Source organism: Protopterus annectens, chromosome 3.part0, assembly GCF_019279795.1.
Source record: "Protopterus annectens isolate FY-2018-M chromosome 3.part0, PAN1.0, whole genome shotgun sequence".
NCBI lineage: Eukaryota > Metazoa > Chordata > Ceratodontiformes > Protopteridae > Protopterus > Protopterus annectens.
In genome coordinates this window covers 1,364,805,857-1,364,827,156 of record NC_056731.1, presented here as the reverse complement: position 1 = coordinate 1,364,827,156, position 21,300 = coordinate 1,364,805,857, and the positions used below count along the sequence as shown (strand labels likewise).

The window sequence follows — 21,300 nt, the reverse complement described above, 5'->3', positions numbered from 1 at the left end:
TCCTGCCTCAGGCAGCCCTTGGTCGGCCGGATTCCAAAGTCTGGGTCCGACGTCGGCTGATGTCGCCTCCTCCCCGACGTCAGAACGGCTGGGGTATAAAAGCATCAGCCGATGCCATCTTCCTCGGTCTTTCTTGCCGCGGTGCCCGAAGCAGAAGCAGTTCGCAAGTGCCGGTCGGTCAGCTCCTGTATTTTTCGTATCCGAAGTCATCAAAAAAGCTAAGTACCCCGTTGGGGATCCTTTTTCTTGCCTCAGCCGATGTCAGTACAATCTGAAAAAGTTAATAATTGTTTGTCTTGTGATAAACAAATACCTCATAAGGATTTCCATTCTTACTGCCTACCCTGCTTAGGCCCAGACCACGACGTTTCGGCCTGTGCTGCCTGTGCTTGCTTCAATAAGCGCACGCTCAGGCGCCGGGCAGAGTTTGCCGAAGACTTCTTTGGTGACACTTTCGCATATATTATGTCGTCGGATTTACCGACGCCCCAAACTTCCAAAAAACGGAAGGACCGGGACCGACATCCTCTGCCCCCGTCTTCCTCCGTATCCTCGCCTAGGCCTACCGCGAGTGCATCGGTCTCTTCTGAGACGGTTATTCCACCGCTCCAGACCGACGACACTGCTTTACCAATCTCCTTGGCCCCAGAGCCCGCTCCGGCGCCGGTTATTGATTTTTCTCCCGAAACCATACCTGTAGACAAGGTTACTCCAGCACGTGGGGAAGCTAGGCCCCCTATGTCTGTCTGTTAAGGCCTACACACGTGCTAAGGCTGCTAGCCAGGCCAAGTCTCACCCTCCTAAAGCCCTGTCTCAGCCCTCTTCTGACAAACAAATCTTGTCTTTAGCAGCGGATTTAATTTCTTTAATCAGGGGTTCTCAGGCCCATCCTGAAAGAGGATCTCAGCCTCCTTCGGATAAAAGGCCCAGGGTTGAGCATACAGAAACCCTTACCTGGACGACTGCCTTATACAAGCGGACAGCAAGCAAGCTTTGACAAAAAACTCGAATTATGTCATTCGCTTACTACAGGCTTTGGGATACACAGTCAACCTGCAAAAATCAAGACTACTGCCATCCCAGCAAATGACCTTTTTAGGAGCCAGACTAGACACAGTATCACAAATGGCTTACCTAACGGAAGAGAAGCAAGAACAGTTACCACTTTACTTCAGAAACTTAGCAAAACTCACCCAGATTAATGCAAGGAAATTCCTACAGGCCCTGGGTTTCATGGCATCTTGCATTCTTCTGGTTCCACTGGCAAGACTACACATGAGGAAACTACAATGGTACCTGAAAAATGCATGGTCTCAACACAAGCACAACTTAGAAGAAATTATTCCGCTCATCCCCTGCCTACAAAAGGAATTCTTGTGGTGGGCCCAAGCAAGCCAATTAAACGCAGGCATGCCCTTCAACAAGCCTCAAACAAGACAAACCATCACAACAGACGCTTCAGACCATGGTTGGGGGGCGCACATGGAGGGCAGATGTATTCAGGGACAATGGTCTGCCCAGGAAGCGTTTCTTCATATCAACCAAAAGGAGATGTTAGCAGTGATACATGCAATCGAGTCTTTCGGAAATCACCTTCAGCAGGGTCACCTATTAATAAAGACAGACAACACCACTGTCATGTGGTACATAAACAAGCAGGGGGGCACTCACTTTTATCCCCTCTGCAGATTAGCAATGGTTCTTTGGGAAAAATCCCTGAAACTGAATATACAGCTGCAATCTCAGTTTGTTCCGGGCAGGGACAATGTTCTGGCGGACAGTCTAAGCAGAAATATACTGGAACCACACGAATGGATGTTGCACCCAAACATTTTTGCACAAATAACTTCTACATGGGGGAGACCGGATGTGGACCTCTTTGCCTCCCACCTCAATCATCAGCTGAAAAAGTTCTGCTCAAGGTCACACCACCCACAAGCTTGGAGAATAGACGCACTCTCATTCAGCTGGAACTCTCTAACAATCTATGCCTTCCCACCTCTACCATTGATGACCAAGGTGTTGCTGAAGATCAAAGCAGAACAGCCGAAGGGCATCCTAATAGCTCCAGATTGGCCAAGACAACACTGGTACCCATTACTAAGGAGCATAACTTGCACCAAACCGTGGGCCTTACCCCTATGGCCCCCTCTTCTGACTCCGCACAACTACAAGACGGTTCATCCCAACCTCCAGACTCTGCAGCTGACAGCTTGGAGAATCCCATGATTACTCCCCATAATTCTCTCTCCAAGGAGGTTCAACAGATACTATTAGAAGCGCGCAGACCTTCCACCAGAAAAGCTTATTCAGCCAAATGGAAGAGATTCACTATCTGGAATGCAAACAGAGGGTGGGATGTTTCAGTACTGAGCATCCCTCATATCTTGGAATACTTGGCAGACATGCTACATAATGGACTTTCATATTCCTCCATAAAGATACATGCCTCAGCAATCTCAGCAGGGTACAGCACTGATCCGCCTGTGTTCACACATCCTTTGCCAAGACAATTTCTAAGAGGGGTAAAGAATATCAAGCCCCCCAGGAAACCACCAGTGCCTGCCTGGGACCTCAATTTCGTGCTGGAAAAATTAACCCTACCTCCTTTTGAACCAGCAGCCTCTGCAGAATTGCAATTTCTTTCATGGAAAACAGCCTTCCTGTTGGCAATAACTTCAGCAAGAAGAGTTTTGGAAATACAGGCCCTTATGGCAGTACCCCCTTTCCTCATTTTTCATCAGGACAGGGTCTCTCTAAGAACCAATCCTTCATTTATGCCAAAGGTAATATCCAGGGTGTCTTTAAATCAAGCAATCCACCTGCCTGCTTTCTTCCCCAATCCTCAAAATAAAGGGGAAAAACTGCTGCACACTTTGGACATTCACAGACAACTACGCTACTATTTGGACAGAACCAAGACCAATAGAAAGTCTGACCAACTATTTGTAGCCTATGCTCCTGGAGTACAAGGAAAAGCAATTTCCAAACAGACTATTTCTAAATGGATCGGACATTGCGTCAGATTCTGTTATTCCTTCCATGGAAAGAGTGTGCCAGCCAATGTCAGACCACACTCCACCAGAGCTACAGCCACCTCCACAGCCTTCTTAAGAGGGGTGCCTACAAAGGACATTCTAGAAGCTGCTACATGGAGCTCCGTGCATACATTTTCCAAACACTACAACCTTCCTTTATATTCCAGATCCCGAGCAGGCTTTGCTTCGGCAGTCCTGCAGGGCTTGTTAGCTACACCATCTTTATCTTAGGGCATACCACCACCCCCAGCTTAGCTATGATATTCAACCCATATGTAAGGACTGCAGTTGCATTCTTGAAGGACATAGTACAGTTTTGTACCTACCATAAATGTAGATGTCTGATAGCTATGCAACTGCAGTCAGGTTTTCCCTCCCTCCTTCCCCTCTATGCATTGGGTCCGCTTCCATCCCATACTCCTAGCTGGGGATATCTGTTATGTTGTATCTGTTTATTACTATTGTGTATGCCTGAAAATGTTTCATCCTGTTCTAATTTTAGCCTTCCTTGGAGGGCATCTGGGGCAAGAAACACTGAGGAAGATGGCGTCGGCTGATGCTTTTGTACCCCAGCCATTCTGACGTCGGGGAGGAGGCGACATCAGCCGACGTCGGACCCAGACTTTGGAATCCGGCCGACCGAGGGCTGCCTGAGGCAGGACAACCCATATGTAAGGACTGCAGTTGCATATCTATCGGACATCTACATTTATGGTAGGTACAAAACTGTACTTTGCCTTTGCTGCTGGGGCAGAGGGGAAGGCCATTTCAAAGCAAACCATTTCTAAGTGGATAGGATATTGCGTTCTTTTCTCCTATAAGCACCATGGAAAACCTACCCCACAGGGGATAAGACCCCATTCCACCAGGGCTGCATCTACTTCTACAGCCTTTCTCAGAGGTGTTCCTACCAGGGACATCCTAGAAGCTGCTACCTGGAGTTCTGTACATACCTTCACCAAGCATTACCACTTGCCATTTTTTTCTAAATCCAGAGCTGGTTTTGCCACTGCAGTCTTGCAGGTCCTAATTAGCTGGACCTAATGCTCAGTAATTGCCTCCTCCCTGCCTTTGCTTTGGGAATCTACCCAAATGTAATGACTGCAACAGTGAAACACTAAGAACATAGTACAATTTTGTACACTTACCATAAATGTAGATGTTAGAGTGTATTCACTGTTGCAGTCCTGGTTACCCTCCCTCCAGCTTCCTGACTTCTTTTGGCTGTATCTCTTCTCTTGTTTACTATACTTAAGCTTTCTGGTGTATTTGCTTTTTGTTGCAGGTGTAACCTTGTATATAATTGCTTCCCATTATGGGGGCACCTGACATCTGGGGCAAGAAAAACTGATGTAATGGCGTTGGCTGCATGCTTTATACCCCTGACCTACCTGACGTCATGGAAGATGACAGCAACTGACGCAGGACCCAAGACTTTGATAATCAGGCCGACTGAGGGCTACCTGCAAGCAGATAACCCAAATGTAATGACTGCAACAATGAATATACTCTAACATCTACATTTATGGTAAGTGTACACAACTGTACTTTACTTCCACACTCATTATTTCTGAACTTCTCTCCCTTTCTTGTAAAACTCCTTCCTGGTTTTCCACAAATTTTGAGTCCATTGAGAACAAATGCCTCTTTTCAATATAAGGCGGTATCAGAATCAAAAGTCCAGTGTGCCCAAGGCAGCAGGAAACGAGCACTTTTAAAAACATGATTTATTGCATGAAACCACAGCGCAAAGAAATCCCAATGCACATTAATGTTTCTGAAATTACTTCATCAGATGTGGACTGAATTTCTCTTTGAGACTACAGTCAAACTTGCGCTGGAAGAAAAGGAGATCAGAAGTAATGCCAGTGCTGGATATGGTATTGCTGTCCTTCCCTTTACACCTCAAGAAACCTTTCTTGGGAGCAAAGTATGCTTCTGTATTTCATCTTCAGACGTCTGACACCTCCATATCTGTATAAAAACTCCAAAAGGGTGCATTCCGGACCAGCAGGTATTAGTAACCAAATGCAGTAGCTAGTACAGCAAAATGATAGTTCAAATGTCAAGTAATCAAAGTATTTCCACTTTATTTAAGCTCTAAAACTCAGGCTTTTCGTCGGCTAACACACCGGCTTCTTCAGAAATAAACGTAAAAACGATTTAAAACTCAACCACATGGTTTAAATACATCCTCGTAAAAAGTCACCTGATTCACCTCCTTAAATCAGCCCATTCAAATTCCACTTGATCTTCTGTTCAAAAATTTTGGTATAATTGTTCGTCCTTAATAACCAGTCGGTGTGTACCAAAGTAAATACACTGACTCTTTTGACCTTATACATTGATGAACCAATATAGATAAATAATAATACAATGCTACGCGGTGTGATTTACACTGCAAGGATAAAACCTCTGTTGGATTACCTGGGTTAAAAAGCACAGTACAAAAACAATCGATAAATATATATCCTAGCCGGCAACTCAGTAAAAATCCTAGTAGAAATATTCATAAACAACGTGTCATATCAAAGTCGGTAAAACATAGTATAACCCTACTAAGATATTCACTTAAATAATGAATGTATGATTGTAAAATAGTAAACAACTAAAAGCTTACCCCAGTGGGTATTACATTCGGATACACGACCAAAACTGATAGAACAATCGTATCAATCTTGGCTATTACAACAACTGCTGGTCAAAGAATATTAGATAACAGACTTTGCCGAAGTATCGCTGTACTGTGCACAAGCCTCTCGTAAGAAGAATCAAGGTCTCCTCCCCTTTTTTTTAAAATACAGTACTCCAGTTAAACAGTAAATAAATAAATAACCAGTTCCAAAAAATACATACTTTGTCAATGGTAGCGATCAAGATAAAATAAAAAAATAAAAATTAAAAAAGCTAAAACAACCTTGAAACTAGTTCCGCCATAATCTACTCACCCAGTAAAACAAAACACTGGATATGAGGTTGTTGTTGTGTCTTTCGGCTTTTCCTGGTTAGGGGTCGCCACAGCAGAACTCCGGTCCGCTAATGATTGGTAAACAAAAAATGTTGGTACTAACAATAATTGAAAAATGCTGGTACAAACAAATAGTATAAAATATACTGGAAAGACTATGAATGACTTGGTTATATAACCAACAAAGGTGACCAACCCATGCTAAATCTGTAATTATTCAGAATAAGTCCAATCAAATAACAGTGAAAAAGAACAGTGAAAAAATAATAACCCATCTAATGAACACATTAATATTCTGTCGTACAGATGGTAAAATGTATATCATTCATGTTGAAATACAAGGCTTTATGGCTTTGTATTTTAGAAAGTGGACTTGGCCAATTGGATAAAAAATGTAAATACTAATCCTTTATCTATTTAACTGTTTTGATTTAAGAACACTTGTTAAAGCCAAGGAACCATTGATGGCAGGTGTACGACACGCATCCAATCTTAGTTGCCATACCAACTCTCTATATTCCAACAACAGGGATAAAGGCCCTCCCCAACCATCTGTTTTAACCTGGTCTATTACATAAAATGGAAAAGCGTGATTTGGATTGTCCAAAATATGTTTGGCTAAAGCATTTTCCTTTTTACCTTTTCTCATGGCATATAGGTGTTCATAAATGCGTTCCTGTAATTTTCTGTCGGTCTTCCCGACGTAGAACGCTGCACAAGTGCATTGGGCTATATATACCACATGGGAACTAAGGCAATTATATCTACCCTTACAAAAATATGTAGAATCTCTTATTAGATGCCTAGAGCCCGTCTATGTGCCTACAATATCGGCACATATTACATTTAAACATGCCATCCCGAGCACTGAATGGTAATGTTTTCCTCTGTAAAATACCCTTAAGGTTAGAACACCTTCTAAATATTATTTTGGACGTTCTACAATGGACTTATTTAAAGAATCATCTTGGAATATTAAATTCCAGTTTTTCAATATAATAGAAAATAATTCCTTGGCGTCCATACTAAACGTCAAAACAAAACTGTTAAACATAGTTGTAGCTGGAACTCTAGTTGTACAGTTGGTCTCCTGTACTAAGGGATCTTGACTCAAAATAGGTACAGAAAACCCAGATGTCCTAATCTGAACTTCTTCCACTAAATTGTTAATGAGGTCCATAGGGTATCCCCTGTTTAAGAACAAACTGGACATGAAACAACATTCCTCCAAGAAATCACATTCTCTGGTTACCATACAGGCTGCCCTAACCAATTGGCCTTTGATGATGGACCTTTTTTGAGAAAATGGATGACAACTAGTAAAATGAACATAACTATTAGAAAAGGTCTCCTTTCTGTATATCTTAGCTATAAAGCATCCATTTTCAAGGTCTTTCATCAAATCAATGTCCAAATAAGTTGCACTGTCGGTAGTATAACAATGGGTAAAGCTAAGAAATTCAGAAGATGAATTAAACACCTCCATTAACTTGAGAGCTGTCTCGTTGTTACCCTTCAGGATGATAAAAATATCATCCAAAAATCGGGTATACATAGAGACAGACTCCATAAATAGGGGATTGGGAAAGATGCAAGTTGCCTCCCAGTATGCCATGACCAAATTGGCTACACTAGCTCCACATGGAGATCCCATGGGCACCCCTATCAACTGTTGGAAAAATCTATTGTTGAAAAAAACATAATTGTGTGTCAAAATTATATCTAATAATTCACTGACTATTTGAATTTCGTTTACTGGAGCTTTTTTTCGAGTTAACATAGCCGGAATCCAGTCAAGGGCTACTGAGTGAGGAATGGAAGAATAAAGGTCTTTCACGTCGACAGTTAAAAAATAACTGTCCTCGCTATACGTGATGCCATTAATCCTGGAAAGAAAAGACCAAGAATCTTTAGAAATCTGGGGCTCACTGGATACATATCTCTTTAGGATGGTATCGACCACTTTTGCACAAGCATAAGTAATACTGCCTCTGCCACTAACTAATGGACGCATAGGTGGATCACGGGAGTCCTTGTGGATCTTAGGACATCCAAAAATGGTAGGAATTCTATAAGTCGGTAACAATATGTAGTTAGGTAAAAATAAATCTATGGTTCCATTAATAAACATGTCTCTGAAATAGCCTGACACTCGAGAATTACCCATGTATACTTCATTTACTTCATTCCTGGATATCTCTGTATAGGTATCACTACTGAGAATAATTTCCATTTTGTTAAAAGTAATCGTCTTCATTCATCACAACTAACCCTCCTCCCTTGTCAGGTTGCATGACTCTCACTGAAGAGTTGGCTAAAGACTCCAACAATACTTTTTCTTCCTTACTAATATTAAATTGCTCCCTTTACTTTCGAACAGGTTGATTTAAAATGTCTCATATCCAGTTCACAAACTTGCTCAAATACATTGAAAGCTGGATGAAGAGGTGGATTTATAGGTACTGGATATAAAAAAATCACTTTTGTCACTAGTGAAGTTCCCCAAGAGTACCTGAAGATTTAATTTTCTAACAAATAATTTAAGGTCAATGATGGATGATGCTAAATCGGCACGTGTAGAAGGGACAAAGGAAAATCCTTTGGCCAGCAAGTCTACTAACTTCTGATCAAAGTGGAAGTCAGAGAAATTATATATTTTGAAATCCCTACCAGTATTATACTTTTTGGTCATGGCCTACTGGGAGGCAACTTACATCTTTCCCAATCCCCTATTTATGGAGTCTGTATATATACCCGATTTTTGGATGATATTTTTATCATCCTGAATGGTAACAACGAGACAGCTCTCAAGTTAATGGAGTTGTTTAATTCATCTTCTGAATTTTCTTAGCTTTACCCATTGTTATACTACCGACAGTGCAACTTATCTGGACATTGATTTGATGAAAGACCTTGAAAATGGATGCTTTATAGCCAAGATATATAGAAAGGAGACCTTTTCTAATAGTTATGTTCATTTTACTAGTTGTCATCCATTTTCTCAAAAAAGGTCCATCATCAAAGGCCAATTGGTTAGGGCAGCCCGTATGGTAACCAGAGAATGTGATTTCTTGGAGGAATGTTGTTTCATGTCCAGTTTGTTCTTAAACAGGGGATACCCTAAGGACCTCATTAACAATTTAGTGGAAGAAGTTCAGATTAGAGGACATCTGGGTTTTATATACCTATTTTGAGTCAAGATCCTTTAGTACAGGAGACCAACTGTACAACTAGAGTTCCAGCTACAACTATGTTTAACAGTTTTGTTTTGACATTTTAGTGTGGACGCCAAGGAATTATTTTCTATTATGTTGAAAAACTAGAATTTAATATTCCAAGATGATTCTTTAAATAAGTCCATTGTAGAATGTCCAAAAATAATATTTAGAAGGTGTTCTAATCTTAAGGGTATTTTACAGAGGAAAACATTGCCATTCAGTTCTCAGGATGGCATGTTTAAATGTAATATGTGCCGATATTTTAGGCACATAAAGACGGGCTGTAGGCATCTAATAAGAGATTCTACATATTTTTGTAAGGGTAGATATAATTGCCTTAGTTCCCATGTGGTATATATAGCCCAATGCACTTGTTGTGCAGCGTTCTACGTCGGGAAGACCGACAGAAAATTACAGGAACGCGTTTATGAAAACCTATATGCCATGAGAAAAGGTAAAAAGGAAAATGCTTTAGCCAAACGTATTTTGGACAATCCAAATCACACTTTTCAGTTTTATGTAATAGACCAGTTAAAACAGATGGTAGGGGAGGGCCTTTATCCCTGTTGTTGGAATATAAAGAGTTGGTATGGCAAATAAGATTGGATACGTGTCATACACCTGGCATCAATGGCTCCGTGGCTTTAACAAGTGTTCTTAAATTAAAACAGTTGAATAGATAAAGGATTAGTATTTACATTTTTTATCCGATTGGCCAAGTCCACTTTCTATAATACAAAACCATAAAGCCTTGTATTTCAACATGAATGATATACATTTTACCATCTGTACGAGAGAATATTAGTGTGTTCATTAGCTGGGTTATTATTTTTTCATTGTTCTTTTTCACTGTTATTTGATTGGATTTATTCTGAATAATTACAGATTTAGCATGGGTTGGTCACCTTTGTTGGTTATATAACCAAGTCATTCATAGTCTTTCCAGTATATTTTATACTATTTGTTTGTACCAATATTTTTCAATTATTGTCGGTACCAACACTTTTTGTTTTACTACTTCATATCCAGTGTTTTGTTTTACTGAGTGAGTAGATGATGGGTTTGTTTTATCTAGAGAGAATGGTGGAACTAGTTTCAAGGTTGTTTTAGCTTTTTTATTTTTATTTTTTTATTTTATCTTGATCACTACCATTGACAAAAGTATGTACTTTTTTGGAACTGGTTATTTATTTATTTACTGTTTAACTGGAGTACTATATTTTTAAATCAAGGGAAGGAGACCATGATTCTTCTTAAGAGAGGCTTGTGCACAGTACAGCGATACTTCGGCAAAGTCTGTTATCTAATATTCTTTGACCAGCAGTTGTAATAGCCAAGATTGATACGATTGTTGTATCAGTTTTGATCGTGTATCCGAATGTAATACCAACTGGGGTAAGCTTTTAGTTTACTATTTTACAGTCATACACTCATTATGCAAGTGAATATCTTAGTAGGGTTATACCATGTTTTACCACCTTTGATATGACACGTTGTTTATGAATATTTCTGCTGGGATTTTTACTGAGTTGCCGGCTAGGACATACATTTTTTATCGATTGTTTTTGTATTGTGTTTTTTAACCCAGGCAATCCAACAGAGGTTTTATCCTTGTGGTGTAAACACACCGCGTAGCATTGTATTATTTATCTATATTGGTTCATCAATGTATAAGGTCAAAAGAGTCAGTGTATTCACTTTGGTTCACACAGACTGGTTATCAAGGACAAACAATTACACCAAAATTTTTGAACGGAAGATCAAGTGGAATTTGAATGGGCTGATTTAAGGAGGTGAATCGGGTGACTTTTTACAAGGGTGTATTTAAACCATGTGGATGAGTTTTAAATTGTTTTTACGTTTATTTCTGAAGAAGTCGGCGTGTTAACCGATGAAAAGCCTGAGTTTTAGAGCTTAAAGTGGAAATACTTTGATTACTTGACATTTTATCTATCATTTTGCTGTACTAGCTACTTAATTTGGATACTAACTGTTTGTCCGGAACACACCCTTTTGGAGTTTTTACCTCCATATCTGTGTTCTTTGAGGTTCTAATATTCATGGTCCTGCACATTAGAAAGTTCCATGAATGTAATGGCAATTAATCTTCTTGTCAGGAAACTGGGTAAAAAAAAAATTTGGATTTCTATGTGCTGTGGTTTCGTGCAATAAATAGTGTTTTTAAAAGTGCTTGTTTCCTGCTTCCTTGGTCACCTTGGACTTTTGTTTTGAGTGACTGCTGGTGCTTTTAACATAATTTTTGAGGATTAGTGGTAGCCGAATCATTACCGAACCAGTGTGTCAGTCTCCTGTTTTCTTTCCCCACCTTTTAAATAAGGGAATGTATACGGGGCATCTTTTGAATGTGTACTAACTCAGATTCTGTTGGCTACACACTAGGAACATCAAAAAGACTGACGAGTTGTTTGTGTCCTCCTCACTGGCAAAATTGGATAAAGGAGCGTCCAGAGTAAGTGTTTCTTATTGGCTATACGAGTACATTTCTTTTCTTTAGATGGAGAAGGGACCACCTTTTCCCAATAACCCTAAGGCTCATTCTACTGGATCAGTAGCCAACTCAACTGCTTTTTTCTCCAAATTGCCTATTGATGACATTTGTGTAGCAGCTACTTGGTCTAATGTCCATATCCTCATATCTCATTACAAATTGGACTTGCTGTCTAGGTCCAGAGCATCCTTTGGTTCAGTTGTCCTCCAAAATATCCTTCCACGAGTCCTTCAAAGGTTTATGGTAGCTGGAGACTTTGCACTATTCTTTGATGATGGACCGAGGAGACTGCATCAGATCCAAAAGTTATGTACTTAACCTAATGAAAAGATCAGCGTTGTCTGCATCAATCCCCCTTCAAGTTGTTGTATTCCCTTTTTTTGGAGTGACTGCACTGACTTACTGATGACCTGGTCGTGCTCTCTTCATGTGCTGTTTTCAGGAGTCGTGTGTGTGTTCGTATATACATACGTATACATATATGTACATTTCCTTTTGGAGGGGGGTGTAATACTAGGTATAGGAAATGGGCAAACTTTACCTGAGGTAACCTAGTGTCATATACTGCCCGACTGAAGAAACTCCAGCTCTATTCAGTCGCATACCGTCTGCTCAGAGGTGACCTGTGCCTGACATACAAGGCCATGTCCAACCCGGAATTAATGGACATGCTCCACCTCAAAAAATCCAAATCCACCAGAGCCTCAAGAGCAAGAGACTTAAACCTCAACATGGATATAAATAGGACGTGCTGGAGGGACAGATTAATCACCCAGAGACTCCCTATGCTGTGGAACAGAATCCCGGTCCATGTGAGACAGAGCACCTCGCTGGCTCTGTTCAAGAGGGATCTTGACCAGTGGATGGGAGATCGTAGGTTTACCCCGGGGATCATCTTTGTATCACTGCTGGACAGAGGCACGGCAAACTAATGGGTATAGTATTCTTCAACCTAAGGGGTGGTGAAAGCCACACAACTCTGGCTAGGCTTATAAATGCCCTAGGGCAGATAGCCTAGTATGAACCTATGAAGAAGCAGGTTATTTTGAGTTAAGGGGATGAGCCTTGCATCCAAATATCAGAATGGCCGAAGACTAATGTGATCAGATCCAAAGTTAACCATTCATTGAGGAGTGTGGATGTAAACAACATGGATCTATCCTTATGTTAAGTACATACATTTTATTTACCCCAGTCTGATGGTAGCTTCTCCAGGCTGTGTTCCAGGCGTATAATTTCAGTAAAACTGGATTGGGTATTGTATTTCCTGTAAAATGACTGAACTGGGCCTGTAATAACTGTATACAACTTGCAAATGTACACAGTGTAACGTTATGTATACTGCATTTTATTTGCTCTATAGGCATACTTTGCATTGTTTTACATGAAGAAAAGGTAAATGCACACTGCTCTTTCTGTATAGCTTACATAACTATAGCTCACTGTTGCTGATGAACTGTGCCATGGCCTCCCTTGTCAAGTTATACATATGCAATCCACAGCACAAAGAAAGCAGTTACTGTGCTGCTGCTACATGTGTACATGTAATGTGATTCAAGGATTCTGCATCATTGCTCATGATTGTGTGCCAACATTTGTTTGCATCTCATTTTGAATAGTGGACCTATGCTCCATGTAAAAACCTTTCTACTATTGCTGGGTGTGCTGGCTAAACTGAGTAGTTTACTGGATTTGTATGTCTGTGCATGTGTACCATTTGTAGTCTGATACCAGTGCTTGTTGCAACAGGGATATTTTTATGTGAAGTGTGTACTGTATATTTTGGTACCCAGCCGTGTTCTACTGTACAGCACACCACTTCTGCTCTTCATTTTATTTGGAATGATTTTGTAGGTGTTTGTTTCTACATTGCTCAGGGCCCTGTTACATGCTGCACAAATTTTTCTTTTAGTGAATTACATCCAACGCATTATTTCACCAATTTTCTTTTTAGTGCCTCCATGACATAGCTTATAGTGTTATTCAGCTTGCACTTTTGTACTTTTCAAAAATTCTGTAATTGTGAATTGCATGGGTCTGTGGTGTAGGAAGTCTTCGTTCACTGACTCTACAAGTGCACCCTCGCTTTGAATCATGCATGGTGCCTACATCGTATTATAGTCTGTTTTTATGTTTTGACTGCATTTTGTTTGAAGTGTCTTTTTCCATTAATGTTAAAATCAGCATTATTTTTTTCATTGTAGGCTCTCCGCTATCTGGCAGAATGTCGTGCAAACAGAGAAAAAATGAAAGGTGAACTGGGTATGATGCTCAGTTTGCAGAATGTGATAGAAAAGTAAGTTAAATTATAGTTGTTGATTTGAATTGGTGTTGCAGTGTTTGCTTGACTGGGAAAGGAGTCCATTGAAATAAAAAAAAAAAAAAACCTTCAGGCGTAATATGACTGAATAATTATCATCGACCCCATTTTCTACATGGGGTCAGGGTGTCATAGCACTTGTTGCCCTCTCTTCCTATTCAGTGCCACTTTCCTACCTTCTTCGGCACTCATGCCTGAGTGTTGCACATCTCTCACACAGTCCTTCCACTTCTTTGCTTGTTGCTCTCATTTCCCTTTCCTCCTTTCTATCTGTCCCAAATCATCTTCACCAGATTGTCTTCTGCTTTCCTGCACATGTGCCCAAACCATCATAATTTGTTCTCTTTGACCTTTTCTACAGTTGGACCTATTTCGGCTTCTGCTGTTATGTCCTCACTTCTTTGTTCCATGGTGTGCTTCAAACTGCCTGTCTCAGGCACTTTATATCCATCGCTTCCTCAATTGCTTTGCCTTTACTGCCCATGTTTCTGTAGCATACAGTAGTACTGATCGCAACAGCTGTTATGAACACCTTACTTTTCATCATCTTTGGCATTCTTTTGTCATACACCATCCCTTACACTCTGAATGAGGAGGTCAAAGCTAGAATCATAGAGACTGGAGGTAAATGGCACAGACATCCCTCCACCCTTCCCAAATACTTGAAGCTGTTAACCTGTTCCACTTTTTTCCCTTCTATCTCAAGTTTCGGCTTCTGATTTCCCCCATTTGGTGCTATTAAAACTGAGATGTAATGTGATCCTATCTTGCCTACATTCTGCACTGATGGGTTCGGAGCCGATCCTCGGCTCCGACTCCGCACGCTATACTATAGAACGAAGTCTCTTATTGGCTGAGCTTCCCTCATCCCATGATGCACCACAACTGCTTCCCCAGATCTCGTTTGCCGCTTATACAGCATAGACGTGGTCTCGACTTGGGTGAGCTAAGTGCTTCTCTTTTTTCATAAATTTCTGTCAGAAATTTCTCTATTTGACCCAAAAGCTGTTTTAACAGCTATCGTTGTTGCGTGTCTGTGATTGTTGGATTTTTTTCTGTGGTAGAAGTCTTTTTTTTTGAGGGATAGGATCCCGTTTAAGTTAGAGGGGCCTAGCCCTCGCTTGTGGTAATTTTTGTTCATGTGTTTGCTGTGTAAGGTTCTTTTATTTCAGGCAAGCGATCCCGTTTAAATTAGAGGGACCTTGCTTTTAGTGTAGTTAGTTGTTTGTAGTAGTTAGTTCTTCGTAGTAGCTTTCGTGGGAAAGTATATTGGAGGCCTTTACCATGTCCAAAGAACACAGGCCGTCTGGTTTTAAAAAGTGCTCAAAGTGCAACTATAAGATGTGCATTACGAACGACCATTCCTTATGTGTGTATTGCTTAGGCCCTAAACATCTTCAGGAGTCATGCAGCGCCTGCCACGCCTTTTCCTCCCGTGTCCTCCAAGAGAGGAAAAACAAACTGATCTTAAAAGGGCTTATTACTCCTTCCTTTGAGGAGGCTTTGTCTTCCTCTTCACCTGCTAGGAAGAAAAAATCGTCGGCGCCGACCAGTCCGTCGGAGCCGACCTTAAAGAAATCTCGGCAGGCTTCTCCGTCGGCTCCACGGACTTCGGAGCCGAGGGCGGAATGGTCTGCCTCGATGCTTCCAGTCTCGACTCCTCTGGCTTCGGAGTCAACGGCTCGAGCTTCGAGAGGCGGGTCACCTTCTTCGGCTCCACTGTATTCGGAGCCGAAGAGAGTTGCCCGGTCAGACTCTTCCCCTTTGGCGCCGAAGTCCTCTTCTGCTCCGAGGGAAATTGCAATGGTCGTGGAGTCTCCCTCTGAACCGATATTCATAGAGACCATTCGGAGCCGGTCCCCCAGTCCTTCGGAGCCGGCGGAGAAGTCTTGGACCCGATCGGTATCTTCTAGGTCTTCGAGGATGTCCGATTCGGATATAGACCGGGTGCTTACTAGGCTTTTCCAGTCTCCGTTTTTTCAGAAATTGGTCTCTGCTCCGGCCCAGTCGGCTTCGGAGCCGATCTCCCACCCTGTTGTCTCGATTCCTCCTCCAATGACCTCGGCGCCATTGGAGTCAGTGCTGGTGGAACCGGTGGAGGTCATCGGCTCCGACCCTTACTCCAACTCTGCCCTTCGGGTCGGAGTTCGGTACGCGGACCACCTCGGTCGGCCCTGGGGGGGAGGCTTCGGGACCGATCCCTTCGGTCACGAGCCTCCCTCTCGGTGCGTCGGCCACGGGAGTTCCGACTGCTGTTGTGACCTTGGGGGGGTGGACCGTCCCAGGATTCTGGGGGTCCCGCCTTCGGGGCCATGAGGAGTGCCCTGGCCAAATCTTCTCTGGGCCACCTCCACCATCTCACGGTCACCTTCCCTGGGCACGGAGACTGGTGTCTTTGCAATCCCCCTGTCTCAGGACAGCGGAGCCCCGGGGCTTGAGGTTACTCCCAGCAGAGGTTCCCTTCTTCCTGGAGGTCCCTCAGAAGCGTCTTCGGAGGAACCTCCAAGGAAGAGACTGTGCAAGAGGAAGCATGTCGACTCCCCTGACGAGTCTCTCACCTCGGACACCGATCTTGATGCAGAAGGGTCCCCCAGGTCGTCCTCGGATGATGTCTCCTTTGCGGACATCTTGGAGATCCTAAAGCAATGAGGCGGCTGGCAGTCCAAACCCCCTTCTGCTGACGAGTCGGTGTTCCTCAAGGCCTTCGGGGCTCAGCCCTTCGCCTCCTGGGTGTCTCCGCCCTTCGACGAGCTTCTCGATTTGATCTCTCGAAGGGAGTGGGAACACCCTGATTCTGTTGAGCCGGTGCCAGCTCACCCCAACAAATTTCTTTCAGCTCCCCCTGACAAGGATTATCTATCCAAAGGTGTGGCTGTAGATGCTCTGGTGGTGGCATCTGCTACCCAGCAAGATGTGGCAGAGGCTTCAATGTCCGTCCATCCTCCTAATAAGGAGTCTAGGAGCATGGATCGGTACGGCAAGCGCACCCTGACTTCAGCAACCTTTACATTAAGGTCTCTGAATTACCTGACGCACTTCACGAGACTTCAGAGGGATCTGATCAAGGAACTTTCAGATACCCTCTCGGGTAATTTGCCTGAGCAGTTGGCCCAGACGGTCAACTCTCAGCTAGCTACCTTATCGTCATTATCGAACTCGTCCATGAGGCTCATCTCGTATGCTGCCGAGGGAGCGAGTAGAGTGGCGGGAACAGGCGTTGCTCTACGGAGACAAGCCTGGCTCCGCCTGTGTCATTTTGCGGAGGCCTTTAAGTCTTCCTTTGCCGACGCCCCCTTTGATGGGTCCTCTTTGTTTGGACCCAAGGTAAAGGACACTTTGACTCGTTGCGAGCAAGAGGGTAAGACTTTAACTGCCATAGGGGCACGGTTTTCCACTCCCTTCAGGCCTTATCCCAAGGCTAGAAGAGGAGGGAAAATGTGGTTCCATAAATCTCAAAAGCCTTACTCTTCGCAGCAGAGCGATCCCCCTTCTAGAGGCAAAGGAGGGGGAAATTTTTCAGGGAGACGCCGTCCCAGAGGCGGCGGAGGCCCCCGCAACACTAGAGACCGCGAGTCCTTTCGTGGCTCCTCAACCTTCCAGCATCCCTGAAGGTGTGCCCGACTGTGCAGCTCTGGAGCCAGTCAGGGGTCGTTTCTCGAAGCACCTAAAGGCCTGGGAAAACATCACTCAGGACCAATGGGTGCTCCGAATCATCGCCGGAGGTTACGCCATTCCCTTTTTTTCACCCCCCCCATCCAAAAAAATCCCGGACCCGCCACCCAGTCAATGGGATCTGGCAGCCAATGAAATTTCGAAGCTGCTTCAAAAAGGAGTCATCCAACCTGTCCCCGCAGGCCAGACCGGATTAGGGACTTACTCAAGATTCTTTTTGGTGCCAAAAAAGACTGGGGACTTGAGACCCATTTTGGATCTCAGCAAGTTAAATCGATCAGTAAAAACGTCCAAGTTCCGGATGGTCACCTTGCAATCCATTCTCCCACTGCTGGAGAAGGATGTTTGGATGTGCTCCGTAGATCTCCAGGACGCCTATTATCATATCCTGATAGATCAGGCGTCCAGGAGACACTTGTGCTTCAGCCTGGGAGACAGTCATTTCCAGTTCCGTGCACTGCCCTTTGGTCTCACCACAGCCCCCAGGGTGTTCACCAAATGTTTGGTCACCTGAGAAGTCTAGGATTCCAAGCGTTTCCATACCTAGACGACTGGCTCCTAACTGCCACCTCCAGGCGTCTACTCTTGGAAAATCTAGCAGCCACAATCTCTCTGGGCAACTCCCTGGGAATTACCTTCAATTGGGCAAAGTCTGTATTGCTGCCATCTCAGCGCATTCAGTTTATCGGAGCAGAGATAGACTCAAGACAAATGCGGGTTTATCTTCCCGCAGAAAGAATAGAAACGCTGCAGTCTCAAGTTCAAGCGCTACTTCGCAGACGTCGAGCCCCAGCGAGAATGGTCCTACAGCTGTTAGGTTCCATGTCAGCCACTGTTCTCCTAGTCCCCTTGGCAAGGTTACATATGAGGATACTCCAGTGGCTCCTATCGGCCCAGTGGTCTTTTCAGGACCTCCCACTCTATCACTGCATCCTGATCACGGAGACATGCAAGCAGGACCTTCGTTGGTGGCTCCTTTCCTCCAACCTGAATCAGGGTCGACCCTTCGTTCCACCGTCTCCAGCGGCCACTTTGACTACGGACGCCTCCCAGACGGGGTGGGGGGGCATTACCTGGGCAGGTCGGTCCAAGGCAAGTGGCAGGCCGACGAGAGTCTTCTCCATATCAATATCCTGGAAATGAGGGTGGTGCTTCTTTCATTGCAAGCACTACACATTCAACTCCCCCAGGGCACGATTGCCATCCACTCCGACAACATGTCGGTGGTCTGGTACTTAAACAAGCAAGGAGGGACCAGATCATACACCCTTTGCAGAGAGGCCATGAGAGTATGGGATTGGGCGATTGCAACCAAACGTTTTCTGATAGCAACACATATTCCGGGGAGATCCAATGTGATAGCCGACAAACTGAGCAGAACTATTCTCTCCCCTCACGAGTGGTCTTTGAACGACAAAGTGGAAACTCGGATTTTCGCGAGATGGGGAGTTCCTTGTTGCGACCTTTTTGCAACCCCCCTCAATGCCAAATGTCAACGGTTCTTCTCTCTCACCCCAAATCCGGGGGAGGTCCCCAAGGACGCCCTAGTCCAAGCTTGGCCCACCAGTCTGCTATACGCCTTCCCTCCGGTTTCCCTCCTTCCCAAGGTGATCCAGAAAGCGATTCGCTTGGGGAGCAAAATGATTCTTCTTGCCCCATACTGGCCTCGTCAAGTATGGTTTCCCTTCCTTCGCAAGTATGCATTGGAGGGTCCGTGGTTCCTGGACCAAGCTCCGGATCTCTTGACCCACCAGTCGGGACTACTACATCAGTCCCTTCACTCGCTGAAGTTAGCAGCTTGGCTACTCCTCTTCCGACCATAGTCAGGAACCATGCTTTGGATCCAGAAGTCATGCATATTTTATCCTCGGCCCACAAGACTTCTACTAAGAAAATGTATAGCAGCAAATGGAAGAGATTTGCAATTTGGTCCCAACTCAGAGGTTTAGACCCTATGACAGCCCCGGTGTCAGAGGTCCTGAAGTTTTTGGCTACCCTGTTTAACCAAGGTTGTTCCGCCTCTACCATAAAGGTTCAATTGGCGGCTATTTCCAATTTCCATGTGAATGAAGAACCACCTTTGATGAGCAACAAGTTGTGTAAGGCCTTCATGAAGGGTACTTGGCTTTTACGTCCCCCTATTTCTCATCCCGCTCCTCCGTGGGGCCTTAATCTGGTGTTAGGGGCTTTGACCTCTTCCCCCTTTGAGCCGGCAGCAACCTGTGATTTGAAATATCTTTCTTGGAAGACTGCCTTTTTAGTGGTGATTACGTCAGCCAGGCGAGTTTCAGAACTACAAGCTCTATGTATCAAACCACCATATCTGGTTTTTCACAAGGACAGAGTATCCCTTAGACCAAATCCATCCTTTATTCCTAAGGTTTGTTCTAAGTTTTGTTTGCAGCAATCACTGGAACTTCCAGTCTTCTTCCCTAAGTATTCAAACAAGGCAGAATACATTTTTCACAGCTTGGATGTCCACAGACAATTGCGCTTCTATTTGGATAAGGACCCACCAAGCTCGAAAGTCAGAGCAACTGTTTGTGTCCTTTTCGGACAATAAATTGGGCAAAGCCGTCACCAAAGTCACTATTGCTAAGTGGATTAAAGACTGTATCAGTCATATTTACTCAGTTTCTAACAAAGAACTTGGAACTACAGTAAAAGCTCATTCTACCAGGGCTATGTCTACTTCGACAGCTTTTCATTCTCAGCTTTCTATTAGTGACATTTGTGCGGCAGCTACATGGTCCTCTCCTCATACCTTTATTTCTCATTACAAATTGGATGTGGCATCTCGGGGGCGAGCTTCCTTCGGCTCCACGGTCCTCAGGAGTGTTTTCCAGTGAGCCACCTGGAAATTTAGGTGCTAGGGACGCTGTCCCATCAGTGCAGAATGTAGGCGAGATAGGATCACATTACATCTTTTAGTTATGTACTCGCCATAACTTTAGATGTATGGGATCCATCTCGCCTACATTCCTAATAACCCTCCCTCCATCCCCCTGCCTCGGAGACTAGAAGAGACCGGTCGGTCCAAGTTGAGCTGTTTCCTCTCTTGAGATACCTGGTATGATATATTAGCAGTCTATGTGTGTGTGCATGTATGCGGACAAACAAGATCTGGGGAAGCAGTTGTGGTGCATCATGGGATGAGGGGAAGCTCAGCCAATAAGAGACTTTGTTCTATAGAGTAGCGTGCCGAGTCGGAGCAGAGGATCGGCTCCGAACCCATCAGTGCAGAATGTAGGCGAGATGGATCCCATACATCTAAAGTTATGGTGAGTACATAACTAAAAGTTATCAGTACTCCATTTCATCTCATGTGCCTCAGTTTTGCGTTCCATTCCCTTACCCTTTGCTGAAGTTCTTTCTTAGTCTGCCTATAATGCCACACCGTCTACATATAGCAACTTTTTTGCTCTGTCCTAACCTGTTTGCTAATGTAGTTTATCGCCTGTATGAACAGCAGTGGGTTAGAGCTGAGCCATGATGCACACCTACTCCCACTGGGAACCCCTTTAAGACTGGAGACTGTACTAGAGTCACTGGTTCCTTGTATGTAGCTTGCACTA

General features: G+C 43.7%; 1 protein-coding gene across 2 annotated transcripts in view; it reads left to right on the top strand.

Annotated features, from left to right (window-relative positions):
• Positions 1 to 21,300, top strand: part of ARMC1 (armadillo repeat containing 1) — a 767,982-nt gene that overhangs the window by 533,586 nt on the left and 213,096 nt on the right. For both annotated transcript variants that reach the window (XM_044065455.1, XM_044065454.1), the window contains exon 3: positions 13,938 to 14,029. In XM_044065455.1, the coding sequence (XP_043921390.1) occupies positions 13,938 to 14,029 (92 nt within the window). The remainder of the gene's footprint in view (positions 1 to 13,937; positions 14,030 to 21,300) is intronic.